The following is an 18,456-nucleotide window of genomic DNA, read 5'->3' on the forward strand; positions in this document are numbered from 1 at the left end:
CAATTCAACCCAAAATTGGGGAAAATTGACTTGTTAATGGGTTGGTGTTGGTATTTTTGACCCAGCAGTTTGAAAGGTGTACACCTTTAAGGGTGTATAGTACCCTTAAAAATGCTGTCAAAAATTGGTTCAACTTAAAGTAATTTAACCCAATTTTGGGTTATTTTGTACAAAACAACCAAAAACATTTGTGTTGTTATGTTACCCCCCCCCCCCAAATAAAAATTGTGTTGTTTTGCATATAACATCCCAGAAATTTGCGGGTCGTCCAATTTTGGACCCAAATTGGGTTGATTTGGACTAAGTAGTTTTAAGAGTGTACACAATATTGTGGTAAGTGAGTATATAAACTGGGTTAAAATTGTCTTCTCAATCTTAAAAGTTTCACCTTAAAATAGCTTTTAACAGTCAATCATATGCGGATTATAGCTTTAAGAGTTGTTGAAGCATCCTCGTATAGAACCCTTCTTAAAATGTGTGCTTAAAAAAAAGAGTAATTACATTTGTGAAGACAGTGTCAAAAAAAAAAGTAACACTGAAGTATGTAAGGAGGAAAAGCAAATCAAACCATGATCCTTGCATGTTTGCCTCCTGAGCTGCACTGATTGAACGCAAGATCATCCCCTTTGCAGTCAGCGTCCCGCGGCGGTCGCTGTGGCGCCACTGCCAGGCTGCAAGGCAAGCGCATGCGTCCGTACCCCCCCGGATGGTTGCTGCGTGGTTGGACAATCAAATTAAATACAAGTAAAAAAAAGTTGAAGTAATGAAAAGCTCCCATTTTGTCACAGGTGTGAGGTAGATGAAGCATCAAGGACGAGAGTCTTGTTAGGATTTCCTCCACCTCTGGGTCCGGGGGCCGCGGTGACTTTGGGGTTCTTCGGGGGACGAGGACGAGCCCCCCAGGGGAGAGGCGCCGCGGCGCCCCTCGTCCTCAGGAGGGCCCAGGGAGGCCGACGACCCCGGGCCGGAGGCCGAGGTAGACGCGTGTTGGTCCTGAGAGCCTGCGGGGGGCGCCGGCGCCTTGTGGGGGCATTGGGCCACCATGTGCGTGATGCTCTGGCAGTAGTGGCATTTCTTTGGCTGGGGGGGCAGGCTACACTCCTTAGCGTGGTGGTCCAGACCTCCACAGTTGTAACAGCTGAAGGGGTAAAAAAACAAAAAGATTCTTTTTAATTATTTTTATTTATTTTTTTTGATGTTTTTAAAAAACATTTTTTATTGGGGCCCAACAATTAATCGCCCTTCTAACATTGGCCAAAACAGTATTTTCCCCTTTAAACGTTATCATCGAAGAAAAACGAAGTTTCCGATGCGGTGAAAGTACCCCGAATGCACCATTTTGCTTGTGTAGCATTAGCAACTAGCAATTGTGTAGTCTATGTTATTCTGCTTATTCTGTTGTCTCTAAGTGTCCTTTAAGCTGTTTAATGACATCCCAGATGGAGTTAACTGTAAAACTAAACATACGACGGTAAGAATTACATCCACTGTATATTTAAATACAAAACATGCTTCGTTTTTAAAACATTGCTAGCTCAGCGCTAATACTAAAAGCGAAGGGAGGATTCACATTCAAATGCTAACAGGAAGTTAGTATCGACTTCGGGAGTGTCGAATATTCACACGCCAATGCTGTGGGAACACAATTTTATCCATTAAATATATATTTTGAAACAATCGGCAGATTAATAGATTATCAGTATTTTTTTTTCTGCTAAAAATCGGTATCAGCATCGGCCTCAAAAAATGCATATCGGTCGGGCCCTTATTATTATGAAGCAACAATAGGTACAATTCGATCATCACAAAAGAAAAGAAAAAAAGTGCATCTTTGCCTTCTTTAACGCTTGATGTGCTGTGAGAGATTATCAAGGAATGGCTTCCAAAAATGGCTTCTCGCTTTGTGTTCAATTAAACAAGCCCAAATGTCACAATAAATCAATTTGTGAAATGAGATCATCATTTCCTATTTTTACATTTCATGGCATTGTGCTGTGAGATTATTCTGATGTGAAATGAAAAAGGTTTGGAAACATCTGGAATGGCATGTGACAGGATGGATCTGCAGTAACTACAATTTACCACTAGATGGCAGTATGACAACACGATTGTAAACTTAGAAGGACCACCATGAAGGAACGCTCCAACTAATCGGCATTATCATAAACAAAATTAAAATATTATTCATACTAACTTTGAGTTGTTTAAATTTATATATTTGCACATTTTTTTTGTTTTAAAATGACTAATTTAATAAACCATGTTTGGTCCAACTTGCATAATACAATATTTTAAAATGTTTCTTGTTTTTGTACCAAAATACAAATTGTCCTAATCGTGATTGCAATTATTACCAAATTAACCATGATTTATACTTCCCTCATAATCGAGCCACCCTAATATAAATATTATTATTTTTGGAGCAAAAAATTTAGTAATGGTTATTATATGACCTTTACTGTACATTACAGACAGCAGCAAAGGGTGCCCTTTAATTCAGTCATAGTATAAATTTCCAAGCATCCATCCATTTTATATTGTGCTTGTCCTCATTAGGGCTTTGGATAACCTGCAGCCTTTCACAGCTGATGTTGTCCAAGAGGCGGAGCAAACCCTAGACCGGTCGCCAGCCAATCACAGCGCACCGGAGAAAATCTGTGCAAGCACACTCCTTGGCCACCGTGCAGCCCATCAATTTTCATGACGTTGTTATTTTCAATTAATATGATATTAAAGCTTTTATTTTCAACTAGTCTTGGTGATGAAACCTGCAAAAATGTCTTTCTTTATCAGATCATAAAAATGTCCTCAATCAAGGTGGTGCTCATCGCCAGACAATGGGAAAGAAGGATTAGCTAAAGATGAAGTTAAAAATCATACTATTTATAGTCACGGCGGAGAGTTGCGGGTGCAAAAATATTTTTTTCTTCACGTGGGGGGTGCAAGCAAAAATTTGGCAATATTAGTAGTAACCAAATGTAAAAACAGATTATGCCAAAGCACAATTATGAATTAATTGTCTTTTTTGGGGATCATTTATTAAATTAATTAAATAATAATAATTAACTCATTCACTGCCATTGACGGCTATAGACGTCATAAATTAATTTTAACTATTTCTATTAGAAATAAAAGAGTATGAAAACCTAGAAACAATTTTTTTTGTACATTTAGAACAGATATAAAATTTGTGATTAATCGTGAGTTAACTACTGAAGTCATTAATTATAATAATAATTAACTCATTCACTGCCATTGACGGCTATAGACGTCATAAATTAATTTTAACTATTTCTATTAGAAATAAAAGAGTATGAAAACCTAGAAACAATTTTTTTTGTACATTTAGAACAGATATAAAATTTGTAATTAATCGTGAGTTAACTACTGAAGTCATTAATTACAATAAAAAAAATAATCACCTGACACCCCTAATTTTTAAGTCTTTTTTTTTCTTCTTTTCTTTTTTAAAGAAAAGATTATTAAAAAATTAGGGGCGTCAGGCGATTACCATTTTTAATCGTAATTAATCACATGACTTCACTAGTTAACTCACGATTAATCACAAATTTAAAAAAAATTTAATTCTAACTTTTCATACTCTTGTTAACAAAAGTGGGAAAATGTTAAACTAATAGAAATAGTTCAAATGAATTTTTGACGTCTATAGCCGTCAGTGGCAGTGAATGAGCTAGTAATAATCATTAAAAAATATTTATTATTAATTAAATTAATTAAATAATAATAATAATAATTGATGAATAATGATAATAATATAAAAATTTCAAAACAACAGATGTGATTTTTAGGCTCGGCAATCCAAAATGATCCAGAACATGAAAACATCTTTAGCACTCAAAAATAAAAATAATAATAATAAATAGTTGGCCAATGTAATCCAAAAACGCAAATGAATTTCTTCCCAGTGGTTAGCAGTTAAGATGACTAAATTGTGTGTGCGTGTGTGTGCGCGCGTGCGTGCGTGCGTGCGTATCTGGAGGTGATGAAATAAACGCCATTGTAGGATGTCTTCATCACAAGTCAGGCCCGAGCTTCCTCCAATACAATTTCAGGCCTCATTAAGAATGAAGAGTGGAAGGGAGGGCCTTGCATCGCAATGCAGTACGGCACAATCGCTGACTTTCATCTCCATAATACGGATCTCCTTCACATTTTTGTCCCCCTTCCTTTTAGAGACGCGATACTGTGATGTCATTAGACCTAAAAAGTCTGCACACCCCTGTTCAAATGCCAGCTTTTTGCTACTTCCTGAATAAAAAAAGTGAACGGCCAACATACGGTAGGTGTCAAGAACGATCAAGATGAGGTCATCAAGTGTCCTCAGTGAACTTGACCGCTGACACTGGATCACTTGTCCCCAAAATGTCCAATGACCTTGTACCGGACACAGTTTCCTGCTTTTCGACACCATCTTCGACGGTCCGCAGAACAGGTTTGTTATTTATATATATATATATATATATATATCATGTCTGCATCAGGGCCAAAAGGAACCCAAGTACCTCTCTCAAGGAAGATCCATATTCAGATTGAAGTCATTGATGTGCAAATGCCTCGTCCACACTCGCAAAATTGATCTTAAAGAAGCAAGCGTGTCAAGGGCAACATGCTCCATTACGTCAAAGTAACCATGGCAACTGTCATGTGCTGCGTATGTTCATGTGCTGCGTATGTGGAGTCTACGGACTGAAGAAGAAAAGAAGAAAAAAACAACATTCAACATTGCGTAAAACTGACTGACCGGTCTCCCTTTGGTTTGCGCTTCTGGAGCGGGACCTTCCCTTTGGGCCTCCTCTCACTGCCGGCGCAGGGTCCCCCACCCGGTCCGGTCACCCGCAGGGACTCCAGGCCCTTGCAGGACTTCTTGTAGGTGAACTCCACCGGCACACCCTCCTTTAAGCTTCGGAAGCCCTCCATCACCAGCTTGCTCTGACGCACAACAACAAAACAATTCAATTGATATTTTCTGGCAAACTGGCCAATCAGGCAAGGCAAACATTTATTTAAATCGCACATTTCAACTTAACTCATTCACTGCCATTGACCAGCTATACACTTTTAAAAAATCTTTTAGACTATTTCTATTAGTTTAACTTTTTTTTCTTCATTTTTGTTAACAAGAGTATGAAAACCTTAAAAAATAATAATAATTATTTAGAACAGACATCAAATTTGTGATTAATTGTGAGTTAACTAGTGAAGTCATGCGATTAATTCCGATTACAAATTTCAATCACCTAATGCCCCTAATTTTTAATAATCTTTTCTTTAAAAAAAATTAAAAAAATTGTTTAATTCTTAATTATCTTTTTTTTTTTTACGTAAATTTACCAGTAAGGTTATGAAAAATAAGAAAATACTAGACCCATATCAACCACAACAGTCTTGAAAATAGTATTTTTAGACTAAAAACAAGTAATATTGACAAAATAAATGATAATAATATGGATTAAAATACATTCACATTCATTTGGCCAACAAGACTGCTTGATCAAATAATTAATAATTAAGTAATATGTATCTTTAAATAAGCAGAATCTTGTCTGAAATTCTTATTTTAAGTAAATAACTTGTCAGAGCAAAATAAGCAAATTTAGGTGAAATTTAAGAAATTATATCTTACTTAAGATTTCTGTTTTGACAACAGAATAGGGGTGAGAATCTTTGAATGTCTCACGATTCGATTGCGATTCTTGGGCCTGCGATTTGATTCAGAATTGATTTTCGATTGTGGGCGATTTTTGCTTCAAAATGATTTGATTGACAATGATTTTTGCTTCAATCTATAAATGTGCAAGGAATTGTAATGATTTACTCCAGTCTGACTCGCTAATGCTAATTAGCGCGCTACTCGCGGCACTTTTATCACTCAAAAGAACGGCTCCACGCTGAAAAAAAAAAACTTTTATTGGAATAACTTGATCGCTACTTTTTCCTTCTACTCTCTAATGTGGCTACAACTTAACAGTGTGTTAGGCCGCGTGGAATCACAATGCCCCTCGGTGGCCAAACCGGGTACAACATGAACAGCGCTCCCAATTAAGGCACGCACAAACTAAGGGAAGACCGTATAAAATAATTTAAATAAAACCGATTTTGGGACATTTAAAATCTATTCTGAATCGTACTAAATGAGAATCGATTTTTTTGGGCACACCCCTACAACAGACGCTTCTGTAGTCAACGTGTACCCTTTGTGTGCAGCGCAACAGCTAAATGCTGCCTCACCATGTTTGCTTCCAGCTATGCGCTCCGCCATTTGACCTCGAGCAGCCAACTGAACAGGATAAACGTCGTCGAAAACGCATTCACGGATAAATAAATAAATAAACCAAAAGGTGTCTTTATATTGACCGTTTTGAAGTTTGATGACGTAAGTTTTGTATCAACCGCCGTCCGAATCGGTCCACTTATCGCACACGAGCTGGCGGCATTCTGTTTATCTGCTCTTTGCAGCTTCCTATTCCTTCCCCCTGGGAGGAGGAGACGGATGTTGCAGCCATTTAATAACGTTCTCCCGTGCGTTATATGCACCGCCGTCCATTCTATTTAGTTGCCCCTCAACAATGATTGAGCTCTTCCTGGTGGCAGGCAACAGGCGGGCGATAAAGGAGCCCCGCATCCGTGTCCTTGGCGTGTGGTGGGTAAATGTGCGCCCACGTCACCCTCTGCCGCGCAGGACGGCAGATAGAACACGACACGCCCGCTGCCAGCACACGTCTGTGTGTGCGTGCGTGTGCGTGCGCGTGTGTGTAGGAGGCACACTAAGGGAGCAGGTGATGTCAAAGAGAGAAAATATGCTCAGCAGTGTTCTTCCACTATGGCCGTTACCATGACGACAGTATGCTATACATCAAGTGAGGCGTCCTCCGTGGATCCTTTGTTGGTGTACATTCACCTCTTTACTAAGACATCTCAAGTCCAAACCCCCAAAAATATTTCATCTTATTTATTTTATATATATTTTATTTTATATAATTTTGAAACACGACATCACGTAACACATATATACATATCTATCATTGTGTATTTTGTGCATTGAAATTGAAAACAGAAATTTTCAAGTTTCAACACAAAACATGATTTTGAGATATAATCGAAATTCATTTTTCGCACATTATCTTCTTTTTTTTTTCCTTTATGATAAAAATAATAAGAATAAAAAAATTAATAAATAAAAAAGAAATATAAAAAAATTCCCAGCCATTCAAGCGATTACGATTCGGAATAAAAAACCTGTTTTAATTTCCATCCCTTACTTCGAAAACAGGACATTAGTTGAAATTGACAGTACAGAAAACACACAAAATAATTTAATGTCAGAAAATCGGCAAAAATGTTGATCATTGTTTTGCAAAGTAAAAGTAGATCTTTTTGAAAAAATATAATCAGTCTGCTTTTATGGGGGAGTCCAGAAATGGGAGAATATTCACTTTTGAGAGGTTAAAATTTAAAAAAACTAATTTGACAATCGAGTACTTCTCGACAGTAAGTCATATGAAATAGTGAGGTTGCTTCACTTTTCTCCTCAAGTAACATTGAATTAAGTATATTTGACTTGACATTTCCAAAAGGGATCTTGTGACTTCCTGTCGCCGTTCGAAGACGGATGTTTAGCTGAGGCTGTTATTGGGAAATGAGCAGACGACACAGGAAGTAACTTCAACCTTCTCAGACCGCTGACAGGTGGACACCAGCATGAATCCTCCATCAAGCGTGCCTCGTCTTCAAGCTCTGATGGTGTGTAATCATCGCTGCTCGGCTCTCCAGGTCAAAGTTGAGTGGTTTACCCCCCACCGCCCATAAACCAACAACCCCCACTCCCACCCCAACCACAAGCGACTTCCACAATGCACCAGTGAGGAAGCCACACAAGCCCTTTTGTTCAGCCGCTGATGTGGAGTATCTCGTCTTCCTGTCGCTGTTCAGTTTGGAGCTCACAAAGTTACGGGGGGGGGGGGGGGGTCTTAAAGATGGAACTGCCATGGACCACCAAAATACATACACTCACATTCACACACCTCCTAAGTCAGACAGGAAAAAACTAATCTTGGATCTACACATTCATTTGTGACAGCTTTGTAGGAGCGGTAGGATTAATACATGTTTTTTATTTTAACAAAACAAATATTAAATAACATTTTAAAGACACATTGATACTTAATTTAAAAACAAAAGTAAAGTAAGTTCTATTAAATATACACTGCAGATGCAACGATTGATCGATTATGAAATTAATCGGTAAACATTTTGATAATCAATCAATCATTTACTATTCAAGTGTCAAATTGATCGATACATGTTTTGTTTATCGATTATCAAAATGAATCGATTATCAAATTAATCGAGTTTTATAATCGATTAACCAATTACTAATCGATTATCAAATGAATTGATACGTATTTTGATAATCGATTAATCAATTACTATTCAATTATCAAATTTAGCGATAAATGTTTTGTTAATCGATTATCAAATTAATCGATACATATTTTTATAATCAATTATCAAATTAATTGATAAATATTTTTATAATCGATTTATCAATTACTATTCAATTCTCAAATTTATCGATAAGTGTTTTGTTAATCGATTATCAAAATTAATCGATAATCAAATTAATTGATAAATATTTTTATAATCTATTAATCACTTACTAATCAACTATCAAATTAACCCATAAATATTTAGATCCTTGATTAATCATTTAGAGACCATACTTAATTAAAAATTGTCAGAATTTCAGCCTCTCAACAGTAAATATTCTTAGACTTCTGCCCTCCATGAAAGCAGATTGATTAGCTTAGCATTTTTGCAAAATAACATATTTGTAATATTCGTTTTACTTTGGAAAACAACAATAAATATTTTTTGCCAATTTTCTCACGTTACGGACCAAACCAGGAACTGAATCATAAATAATTCATGTTTGAAATAATGTCCCGTTTTTAATAAAGGCGTCAAAATTAAAGTCTTTTTTTTTTAAATCCGATTCATCAATCAATCAACAAAAATGTATTATCTATTATTAAAACAATCGTTAGTTGCAGCCCAAGTATTCTTTTGGGAACAAGATCTATAAAAAAAAAATGAGGAAAAAAACACGCAAAATCTAGCCTGTAACCCGAGTAGCGTTCTCCGGAACGACCTGGCGGGTGTCCTGAACCGCTCTGGAAGTTTAAGCACGGAGGTCATGAAAGGTCACGGAGTGAAAGAGGGGACGGAGGCGTGGCCTAAAGCCGCAGCAGAGGAGCGAAGGAGGGTGGAGGAGGGAGGGCAGACCATTCAGTGGAGGAGCAACTTGTGATCAGCGCTAGTGAGGGTGGAGCGGGTGAGGCGGTCTTCAGCCTGGGGGACAAAACCCCCCATTTGATCGGGAGGTCAAAGGTAGCTCTGGGCCCCCCAGACCAGTGGCTTCTTACAAACGAAAGAAAGAACGTGCGCTACATTCGGTCCTTCTCAAGCAAATGCAAAGCTGTGCATTTTGACCTGCGTCCGTGTGTATGTGTGTGTGGGGGGAGCGTGCAGCGTGCAGCGTGCAGCGTGCAGCGTGCAGCGATCGATACGTGGCGGCTGGAAATAGCCCTCCTTTTCACCAGCCGGGCACTCGTCATCACCAGAGCCGCCAATCAATACAGGAAGCGGGAAGGTGAGGGGTCGACGTGGAAGCGGAGATGACCACCATTACCCCCCACTCCGCTTGCTCCCATGGCGACCTGCCACTAATTATGGGATGCTTGGAATGACGGCGAGGGTGACAATTAGCGGCTTTTCACATGAGCGGACGCATAAAGCCGAGATGCACATTTCAAGAAGCAGCCACAAAGCCCCCTTTAAGAAGCCTCGGCATATTGTCATTAGTGTCCAGGACCCTTGAACCCGGGACCGACACCCATCCCCACCTTAAAAGCCTTCATGTTCCACTGCGTCAAATTAACAGCAGCCAGCACCTACCATTAAGACTTCATCATAGGGTTGCTAACCATTCTTTTAATAATCGATTAATTGGTCAATTATTTTGTCAATCGATGAATCAAGTTTTTTAAGAACATGTTTTGATTTCTTTATTAAAGAGCAGGACATTATTTCAAATTGACAGTGCAGAGAACGCACACAAAAAATTATTATCAAAACTAAGCCATTAATCGACAAGTAATTGATTATCAAATTAATCGACTATTTTAATAATCAATTAATCGTTTGGAGTCATTTTAAAAAACTAAAAAAGGTCCCTGATAAGAAAATTTAAAGAATTGTGCAATTGTACCTAATAAAGTGGTTTGTAGCGTACATCACTTCTTACAGTACTAGTAGCTAAAGCCAAACAATATATTTTCACTCTATAACTTTTTGCGCTGACGTCATGTAAATTGCACACAAAAGACAAACAAACAAAAAAGTTGTGATAATTGCGAACACACGTATAAATCTATTCTAATAACATAATGCAAATGGAAACAGCTTTTTCCTACACAAGCAAATGAGGCAGATGGGATATATGTAATTAAACATTGTCAACAAAAAGCAGCAATGTGTCAAACTGCTGCAGTAGAGCGCCAACTACTGTCGAGGAGGACTTACTGCGGTCGGACGTAAACACAAACCGATCTGCCCCGCTGGAGACGAAATCGGCATATTGAAGAGTTCAACTCAAGTTGCGCAACAGTACAGCGCAATATATGCAATATTATTTTCAGTTAATAAAATAAGTACGAATTTCAAGTTCCATGTTTTGTCATCCATGTTTACATGTGCTATGGTATCTTCTAGTCAGAATTGTGCGCATCGGCCAATGTTGCACGTGAAGGAACCGGATCAAAGAAAGCCCCAGGCATGTACAAGTGAACGCCATGCATTATTCATGATGAATGGCTGATCATCAATACTCATTGAAAACGGGAAGAAATGCTGCTTTCCTTTTACGCAGAATATTTCATAGAGAATTGCTTTCAAAGTAGATTGTGTACATCAAAGAGAAGCATGGCCATGTTGAGGCATAAATAAGACAATATTTTATCATCAAAGGAGTCATAGGAGTCATGTACTTTTATGCTCAGTGTAGAAGTTGCAGGTTTGAATTCAAAATTCACGCTGCATTCAAATACAAATGATATGGCCACAGTCAGTTTGATATTTATGTATTCTCCAAAATAATTGCGCTGAATTTGCCATTTAGCTCAATATCTGATTCAACATAAAATGTCATTATCATTATTATTATTATGATGATGATGATGATGATGTTTATTGTTATTATTATGATTATTATGATTATTATTATTATTATTATTATTATTATTATTATTATTATTATTATTATTATGATTATGATTATTGTTGTTATTATGATGATGATGATGATGATGATGATTATTATTATTATTATTATTAACCATACTAATATTTGTTCTTGCAGCTCTTTTATTTATTTGACAAGACGGTCTTAATTTCAGACCTTAATATTTTGGATATGTATTTCATTATCTTAAGGATTTTTTTTTTATTTTTTTTTAAGAGTGACAGCCACATAAATCAGTGTTCTCTAATTGCCACGTTCTTTTGTTTAATCATTAGAAGAAGGTAAAATGTTAAATGAATATATTGAAATAAAAATAATACATGAAATAAATTATGTTGTTAAAGTTCAATTTTAATGTTAAAATGCATTTCTGTCTTCATCTTTTTCTCAGCTCGAAGATCACACATCTATATCTATTTCAGATTTGATTATTCCATCCATTAATCAAATACAATTTAATTTTGCATTAAAGTGTATTACGAAATCCTTTTCTACCGATTATTGTTTATTAACCAAATATTGTTGTTTAATTGGTCAAATTTAGTAATAATTAAAAAAAAAAACTAAATGCGAGAGGGATTGATTGAACGAGAATTCCGTTTCACGCAATTGAGCAAGAAATCCCCCAAAATGCTCAAACCGGCATCCCGTGCATCAGCGCACCTCGGTGAACTCCACGCACACGCACAAACGCCCACGGATCAACACCAAAATAAAGCGGAAAAATCATGGCCGACACCGTGAGCATGATATTTCCGTCCACAAATCACACTTGGCCTTCCCTTCAGAAGGAAGTCACGTGACCACATGGTTTCTTTCTTGCTCTCCTTTGGCGTGGCCCGGGGGGTGATTTCGCCTGAGAGACAAAGCCTGCCACTGGCTATCTGGAGGCGGGGAGGGGAGGGGGCGGGGCCTGCATGCCAAACGGTGACATAGACCAGAGGTTAATCTCACCGGGGGCCCGCTTTAACCTCAACGCACAAAACCAGCGCGAGCACACACACACACACACACACACACACACACACACACACACACACACACACACACACACACACACACACACACACACACACTTCTCTTCTTCCTGCCATTTTTTTTTTCTAACGACAATTACTAATCATCACATTGTCGCTGCTCCGAATGAAATTCCCATCATGGGAATTGATGTCGTGCAAAGTGTTCATTGTCATCTTTGGAAACGATCTGGTTCAGCAAGTGTGTGAAATTTCACAGCTCAGTCTCTTTTGTTGTGGTTGCCGTTTGTGTGCTCTCAGGGTTCCGCAATCAATGAATATCAATCAATATCAATCAATATCCAATTTACAAGACTTTGTGAAGGGGGGCGGGGCATGGGCCAAAGGAGAGCCTATTGAATATAACATTTGTGCAGGTTCCTCAAGTAAGATTTTAAAAAGAAAGAAATTCAATGAGAATAAAACGAAGAGGAAAATTAGAGATGTCCGATACTAGTACGAGTCAATGATACAGATACCAAGAACTACTGGTACTTTTAATACATACAATTTCCTTAAAAAAACACACACACACAAAAACAATGATGGCTCATTTTAAAAGCAAGCTCTATACAGCATTTTTCCATGCCAGTTTTCTATCCTTCTCATTTCTAGTTCGTGATCGTAAAACTGGCACAAGAAAGCGGGCGATACTGGTATCGGCTACTGTTGCGACTAACAATACTTTGAAATAAGGCCCAGTATCAGCCCTATATTGATACCTAGTATAAATATTGATCTATCCTTAATGAAAATAATAAAGTAAAATAAAATAAAAATAATAAAAAAATTGTTTTAATGTAATACAATTTGAAGGTAACATGAAGAAAATACAAATAAAACAACAACAAAACAATAACATCAAATAAAGAAAAATAGTCTTAAAAATAGGGCTGGGAATCGATACTAACTTCCTGAATTAATTCTATTTCGATACACAGGAGTTCAATTCGATTTGATTTTAATTTTTCCCAGATTCAATTTGTTTCCATTTAACCCAATATCGATTAATTTATGGAACATCAATTCTTAAATATCAAGGACAAGATAGGTTTTAAAAATCTAATATCGATTTTTCTTTTCAAGCGTGATATTGATTCATAAAACCATGAATCGATTATTTGAATATCTCTCTTTTCCCATGAATTTAACAAAAAAAATGTTTTTGGTATCTTACTGTTTTCTTCAAATTTACTGTTTGCGTGAATTCAAAAGTATTTTCTTACATTTATGAAAGAGCTGACTTATTGCACTTTGTGACAATTCAGAATCTTTTTAATTTATATTTAATGTTTGTGGAGTTTTTTTTTTTATCATGTCCTTGTTCTTTAGAAGAATTGATGTTCCATAATTAATCAATATCAGATTGAACCAAGTGAATCGAATCTGAAAAAATCTAAATCGAATCAATTGAGGACATTTGAATCGATACCCAGGCCCTGTTTTTTATTAATCGATCAATTGGATAAAAACAAATACATTTCTATCCTTTTTTTTTTTTTTTCAAAAACTGGACATTATATCAAATAGCCAACTAAAAAACTAAAAAAGGTCCCTGATAAGAAAATTGAAAGAATTGTGCAATTGTACCTAATAAAGTGGTTTGTAGCGTACATCACTTCTTACAGTACTGTAGCTAAAGCCAAACGATATATTTTCACTCTATAACTTTGTGCGCTGACGTCATGTAAATTGCACACAAAAGACAAACAAACAAAAAAGTTGTGATAATTGCGAACACACGTATAAATCTATTCTAATAACATAATGCAAATGGAATCCTACACAAGCAAATGAGGCAGATGGGATATATTAATGCAAACGACATGCTCCTCTCACTGGACCCATTTTCTATATTTAGACACACAATCCATTAGGAGGACCACGGTATGAAAGTGATGCAGTGTTGTGGGGGGTGGGGGGGGGGGGGGGGTAGTGCCGCATGAAGATGAAGACTGGTTGAGGCTGCCCGACGGAGGCCACCCCACATGCTATTCCGACGCACCATACATAGCCGTGATGTGTGATTTGTTGCCTCATGACGAACAGCGATTTGGCTCGAAGTGTCGTAGGATGATGATGTTACGACACCTCTGCTGATATCCGGCCCATAAATCGCACACACACACACACACACACACACACACACAAAAGTCAGGCAAATTAAAACTAAAACGCCGAAACTGCCTCTCAGCATCCTTTTCCAATTTCCACTTTCAAAACAAGGACATAAAAGGGGCAATTTAACAGAGGAAGTCAGATTGGCTGCCAAATAAGGCGGGCGGGAAAACATCCACGACAAGCTGCCGTCGTATAAGCTGAATGGATGCCGACTAATTATCCTCATTCACCTTTCCAAAAGGTCAAGTGCACGCACAAAATCAAATTTTTACAGCATTTTACGACGGAAGAGCCACATCGAAAGAAGAAAAAGTCACCAAAAAAAAACGTGGAATTCTCCAAGAAGCAAGTCATAATAAAGGAAATACTTGTAATTAGAGCTGGCAAAATTCATCGATTAATCGACAAGTAATCGATCAAAAATAATCGACAACTGCTTTAATAATCAAGTGATCGTTTGGAGCCTCTTTTTTTTTTTTTTTTTAATGGACCAACTCCTCTGATTTCAGCATATGAACATTCATTGTTGACTGATTTCTGTAGTTCTTCATGAAATAATCAAAATCAAAATAAGACTTTTGCAAACTTCAATGACCCAACCGCTAAATCGGTACAACATCAATCCTCCCCCCATTTTTTTTTTAATCACTAGATGAAAATGAAGTAAGAAATAACCACCAGTCACTGGTTAATAAAAAGTAATCATGGGAAAAAATTATTTTGTAATACACTTTCATGCAAAATTTTAATAAATCCAATTAGTCGATTAATCAATTGAATAATCGATAGATTAATCGATTCTAAAAATATTCAATAGTGATAGCATTACTTGTAATGATGAAAGATTAACGTTATAAAGCGACATTACTACGAGAGCAAAAAATTAATTCTACAAGTAAAAATCATGATTAGAGATTCAAAGTTTAATCGGAAACTAATTGATTATCAAATGCATCGGCTATTTTTGACAAGTGGTTAATCGTTTAGATACCTTTTTTAATTTAAAATTGTCCAAATGCTCAGAATTTCAGCTTCTCAATATAATATGTCAAATCACATTTAACAGCTTCTACTGATGATGATGTTGATCTGCCAAAAATGGCATCAAGTACACGTTTATCGTAATATTAGTATTTTTATTCTCAAAATAAGAGCACCTTATTGTCATAATAGCAAACATTTTTATTGCAATATTACAACTTTATGCTTGTTCAAATTAGAGTTGTTTTTTTCTTGTAGCATCATGATTTTGTTGTTTGTTTGTTTTGATAATTGTTGTAAAATTGCATTTTTCCTCATAATTCTGATTTAATACTCGCAAAATTCCACAATACTTTCCTGTCATTTTATGACCGGGAACATAATTTTTCTTTCCAGTGTGCAAGAAATTCAGAATATTTATTATCATTGTAACCCTCATTTGAACTTTACAGCTGTAATTAATGACATATTTATCAGTGCGTATTCATGAATAGGACTTTTTAGCTCATCTCATTAAAAGAGACAATTATTCGATTAATCCACAACTAATCGATTATTAGGGGTGCTAGAAAAAATCGATTCGGCAATATATCGCGATATTACAGCACGCAATTGTCGAATCGATTCAATATGCGGCCGAATCAATTTTTAAACATCAATTTTGGATGGGAATATTTAACAAAACGTCTTAGGGTTAGGATTCACACATTAAGAATGGAAGAATGTTATATTAATGGAACATTAAGCCTTAATATTTTATTTCAGTGCTGTTCAAACATGAAACAGACTGCAACCTGATTTTTCAGATAAATAAATACATTTTCATATAAATCTTACAGTGTACATGTACAAGTTTACTGATTAGTATTTTCTAAATGTGAGGGTTTTTTTTTAAATCGCAATAATCAATTTCTAGATTAGTATCGAGATTAATCGGTATCGAATCGAATCGTGACCAATGAATCGTGATACGAATCAAATCGCCAGAATGACCCTATCCCCTATCGATTATCATTTTATTAGTATTTATTTTATCGCTTAAAAAAAAAATCTATTAATTGTTTACAGACTTTGTTCAATTTAACATTTTTCAAATCCTCTGAATTTCAGCTTTCTCATTTGCAAGAATAGGCTTTGATTTTCTGACAAATGTTTTGGACCAAACACCAAACACATAACAGAATCAACATGAATTGATATTTGTGGATTTTCTGTACGGCCAAATTGAAATAATGTCCTGTTTTTCAACAAAGGGACAGAAATTCAAACGTGTTTTTCATCCGGCTCATTGATTAATTGACAAAGTAAGTGACAGATTCATCGATGTTCAAAATAATGGGCCGTTGCAGCCCTCGACCATGCTATAAAGAAAGACCAATTAACTACTTCATACTTTCTTTTCAGAGGTCAAATCCAAGAACATTCGAGCTTCCCCAGCACCATACAGATGTTTCATATTTTATCATTGTACACCAACTTGCAATCATTCCTTTCACGTGTCAAAATAAAAACAATATAATGCAGCAAAAGCCCAACAATAGCTTCATACACTTTCCAAAAACACTTTTAACATCAACTTGCATCAACTTTTCCAGCACCCTAATCACATATTGTCAAAATCCTTCATTTGTGACAGTAATAGGGATTATGCGCATTTTCAAGCCGTTCATTTCCACTTTTTAAAGCCCCATAAAGCAGCATTAAATCGAATACTCTAAAGGATTTTCCCCAATCAAATGAAAGAAGATGGCAATGGATACATGCAAATCATTTATCTTTTTAAATGGCAAAAGGGAGACGAAATTAAACGAAAACCTATTAGTTTCATGGGTGGCTTCCATGTCTCGTGAAATAAAAAGCACTCGACTATTCTTTTCCGACCTTCAAAATTCCAACATTGAAATTCAAGCATTTCCAAGAATTTCAAGCACCCGTGGGAACTCTGCAGGGCCAAGCGGGAGACACTTCTCCTCCCTCTGCAGGCAGGAGGGAGGAGGAAGAGGAGGAGGAGGAGGAAACTACACTTACAGCATGCGGCCAGGAGAGGAAATAAGGCGTGTTTTGTCTCCTTTTTTTTCCCCCCCAGGCCCGTGGACAACGCGTGATCACATCGCACGTTGATGCAAAACATCTGAGCTTGTCGTAAATGCTGTTATGATCTTCACAACGCCAGTGTGTTGGTCAGAATTTGTGTGTGTGTGTGTGTGTGTGTGTGACCACCTACTTGGTGCACGAAAACATCCAGAGGGGGGTCGACGGGGGTCCCCTCGCTGCTAGTCATGGAGATAAATCCAAAGCCCATGCGGACGTTGAACCATTTGCAGAAGCCCGATCCTGAGCGGACGTGGGGTCGAGTCCGCTCCTCCTGCTCAGTGGACCTGGCGGACCCTCCTGGAAATAAAGTCATAGTGAAAGTGAGTCATTTAAATTAAGTGGAGGTGAGAAAGTGGAGGGTCGAGTGACGTTCACGGCCGGTAGTAATTTTCTAAATTAGGCATTCTATCTCCCATAAACAGTATGTTTAAGTAGCACGTTTTGGCCTGTAGCCCTGTTAAAAGTTACTCCCTTGTTTTGTACATGTTCTGGAGCCACAGCCCACTTGTTACGGGGAGTTCTGGCCCAAAAGGCAGGTGTACTGTACTGTACTGTGCTGTACACATGGACGTGCTTTTACAGGACCACAAACACACTTTCGCGCGCTCGTTCAAACGCGAACGCGCACGTACACAAGCGAAGAAGCGAGTGGACACTTTCGAACATTTACAACCACGTTCGTTCGCGTTTAAAAATGAGAGAAAATAAGTGTAAAGGAGGGGGGACCTTCGGCCATGTTTCCCCGCGGACCCTCTGCGGCCAAGTTGCGGTCGAGAAGCTTGTGGAGCGAGCGAGCGCTGCGGCGGTCACCATGAATCCGACGTCGTCGTCACGTCACGCCCGCGGCTCAGCAGTGGAGCTCGGCCGGGTGTCGGTGTCATGTCTCCCCCTCTGGCTTCCCTTCGAGCCCCCGCTTTCCTCCTT

The 18,456-nt window shown here is 37.5% G+C and overlaps 1 protein-coding gene and 1 long non-coding RNA gene across 2 annotated transcripts; one reads left to right on the forward strand and one right to left on the reverse strand.

The window, feature by feature from the left end:
• Positions 1 to 221: 221 nt before the first annotated feature.
• Positions 222 to 18,456, reverse strand: lin28b (lin-28 homolog B (C. elegans)). Its single transcript, XM_086061247.1, has 4 exons — positions 18,259 to 18,456; positions 17,663 to 17,829; positions 4,763 to 4,950; positions 222 to 1,138 (listed from the first exon to the last, which is right to left on the reverse strand). The coding sequence occupies exons 1-4, from the start codon at positions 18,266 to 18,268 to the stop codon at positions 826 to 828; spliced, it is 678 nt and encodes a 225-aa protein (XP_085917373.1). The 5' UTR covers positions 18,269 to 18,456; the 3' UTR covers positions 222 to 825.
• LOC147158451 (uncharacterized) lies at positions 1,353 to 2,753 on the forward strand. The gene is made up of 2 exons (XR_015090741.1): positions 1,353 to 1,471; positions 2,557 to 2,753. It is a non-coding gene; the product is annotated as an uncharacterized LOC147158451 (long non-coding RNA).

This window comes from Leptonotus elevatus, chromosome 18 (assembly GCF_054856555.1).
Source record: "Leptonotus elevatus isolate MCC_2025b chromosome 18, RoL_Lele_1.0, whole genome shotgun sequence".
Lineage (NCBI taxonomy): Eukaryota > Metazoa > Chordata > Actinopteri > Syngnathiformes > Syngnathidae > Leptonotus > Leptonotus elevatus.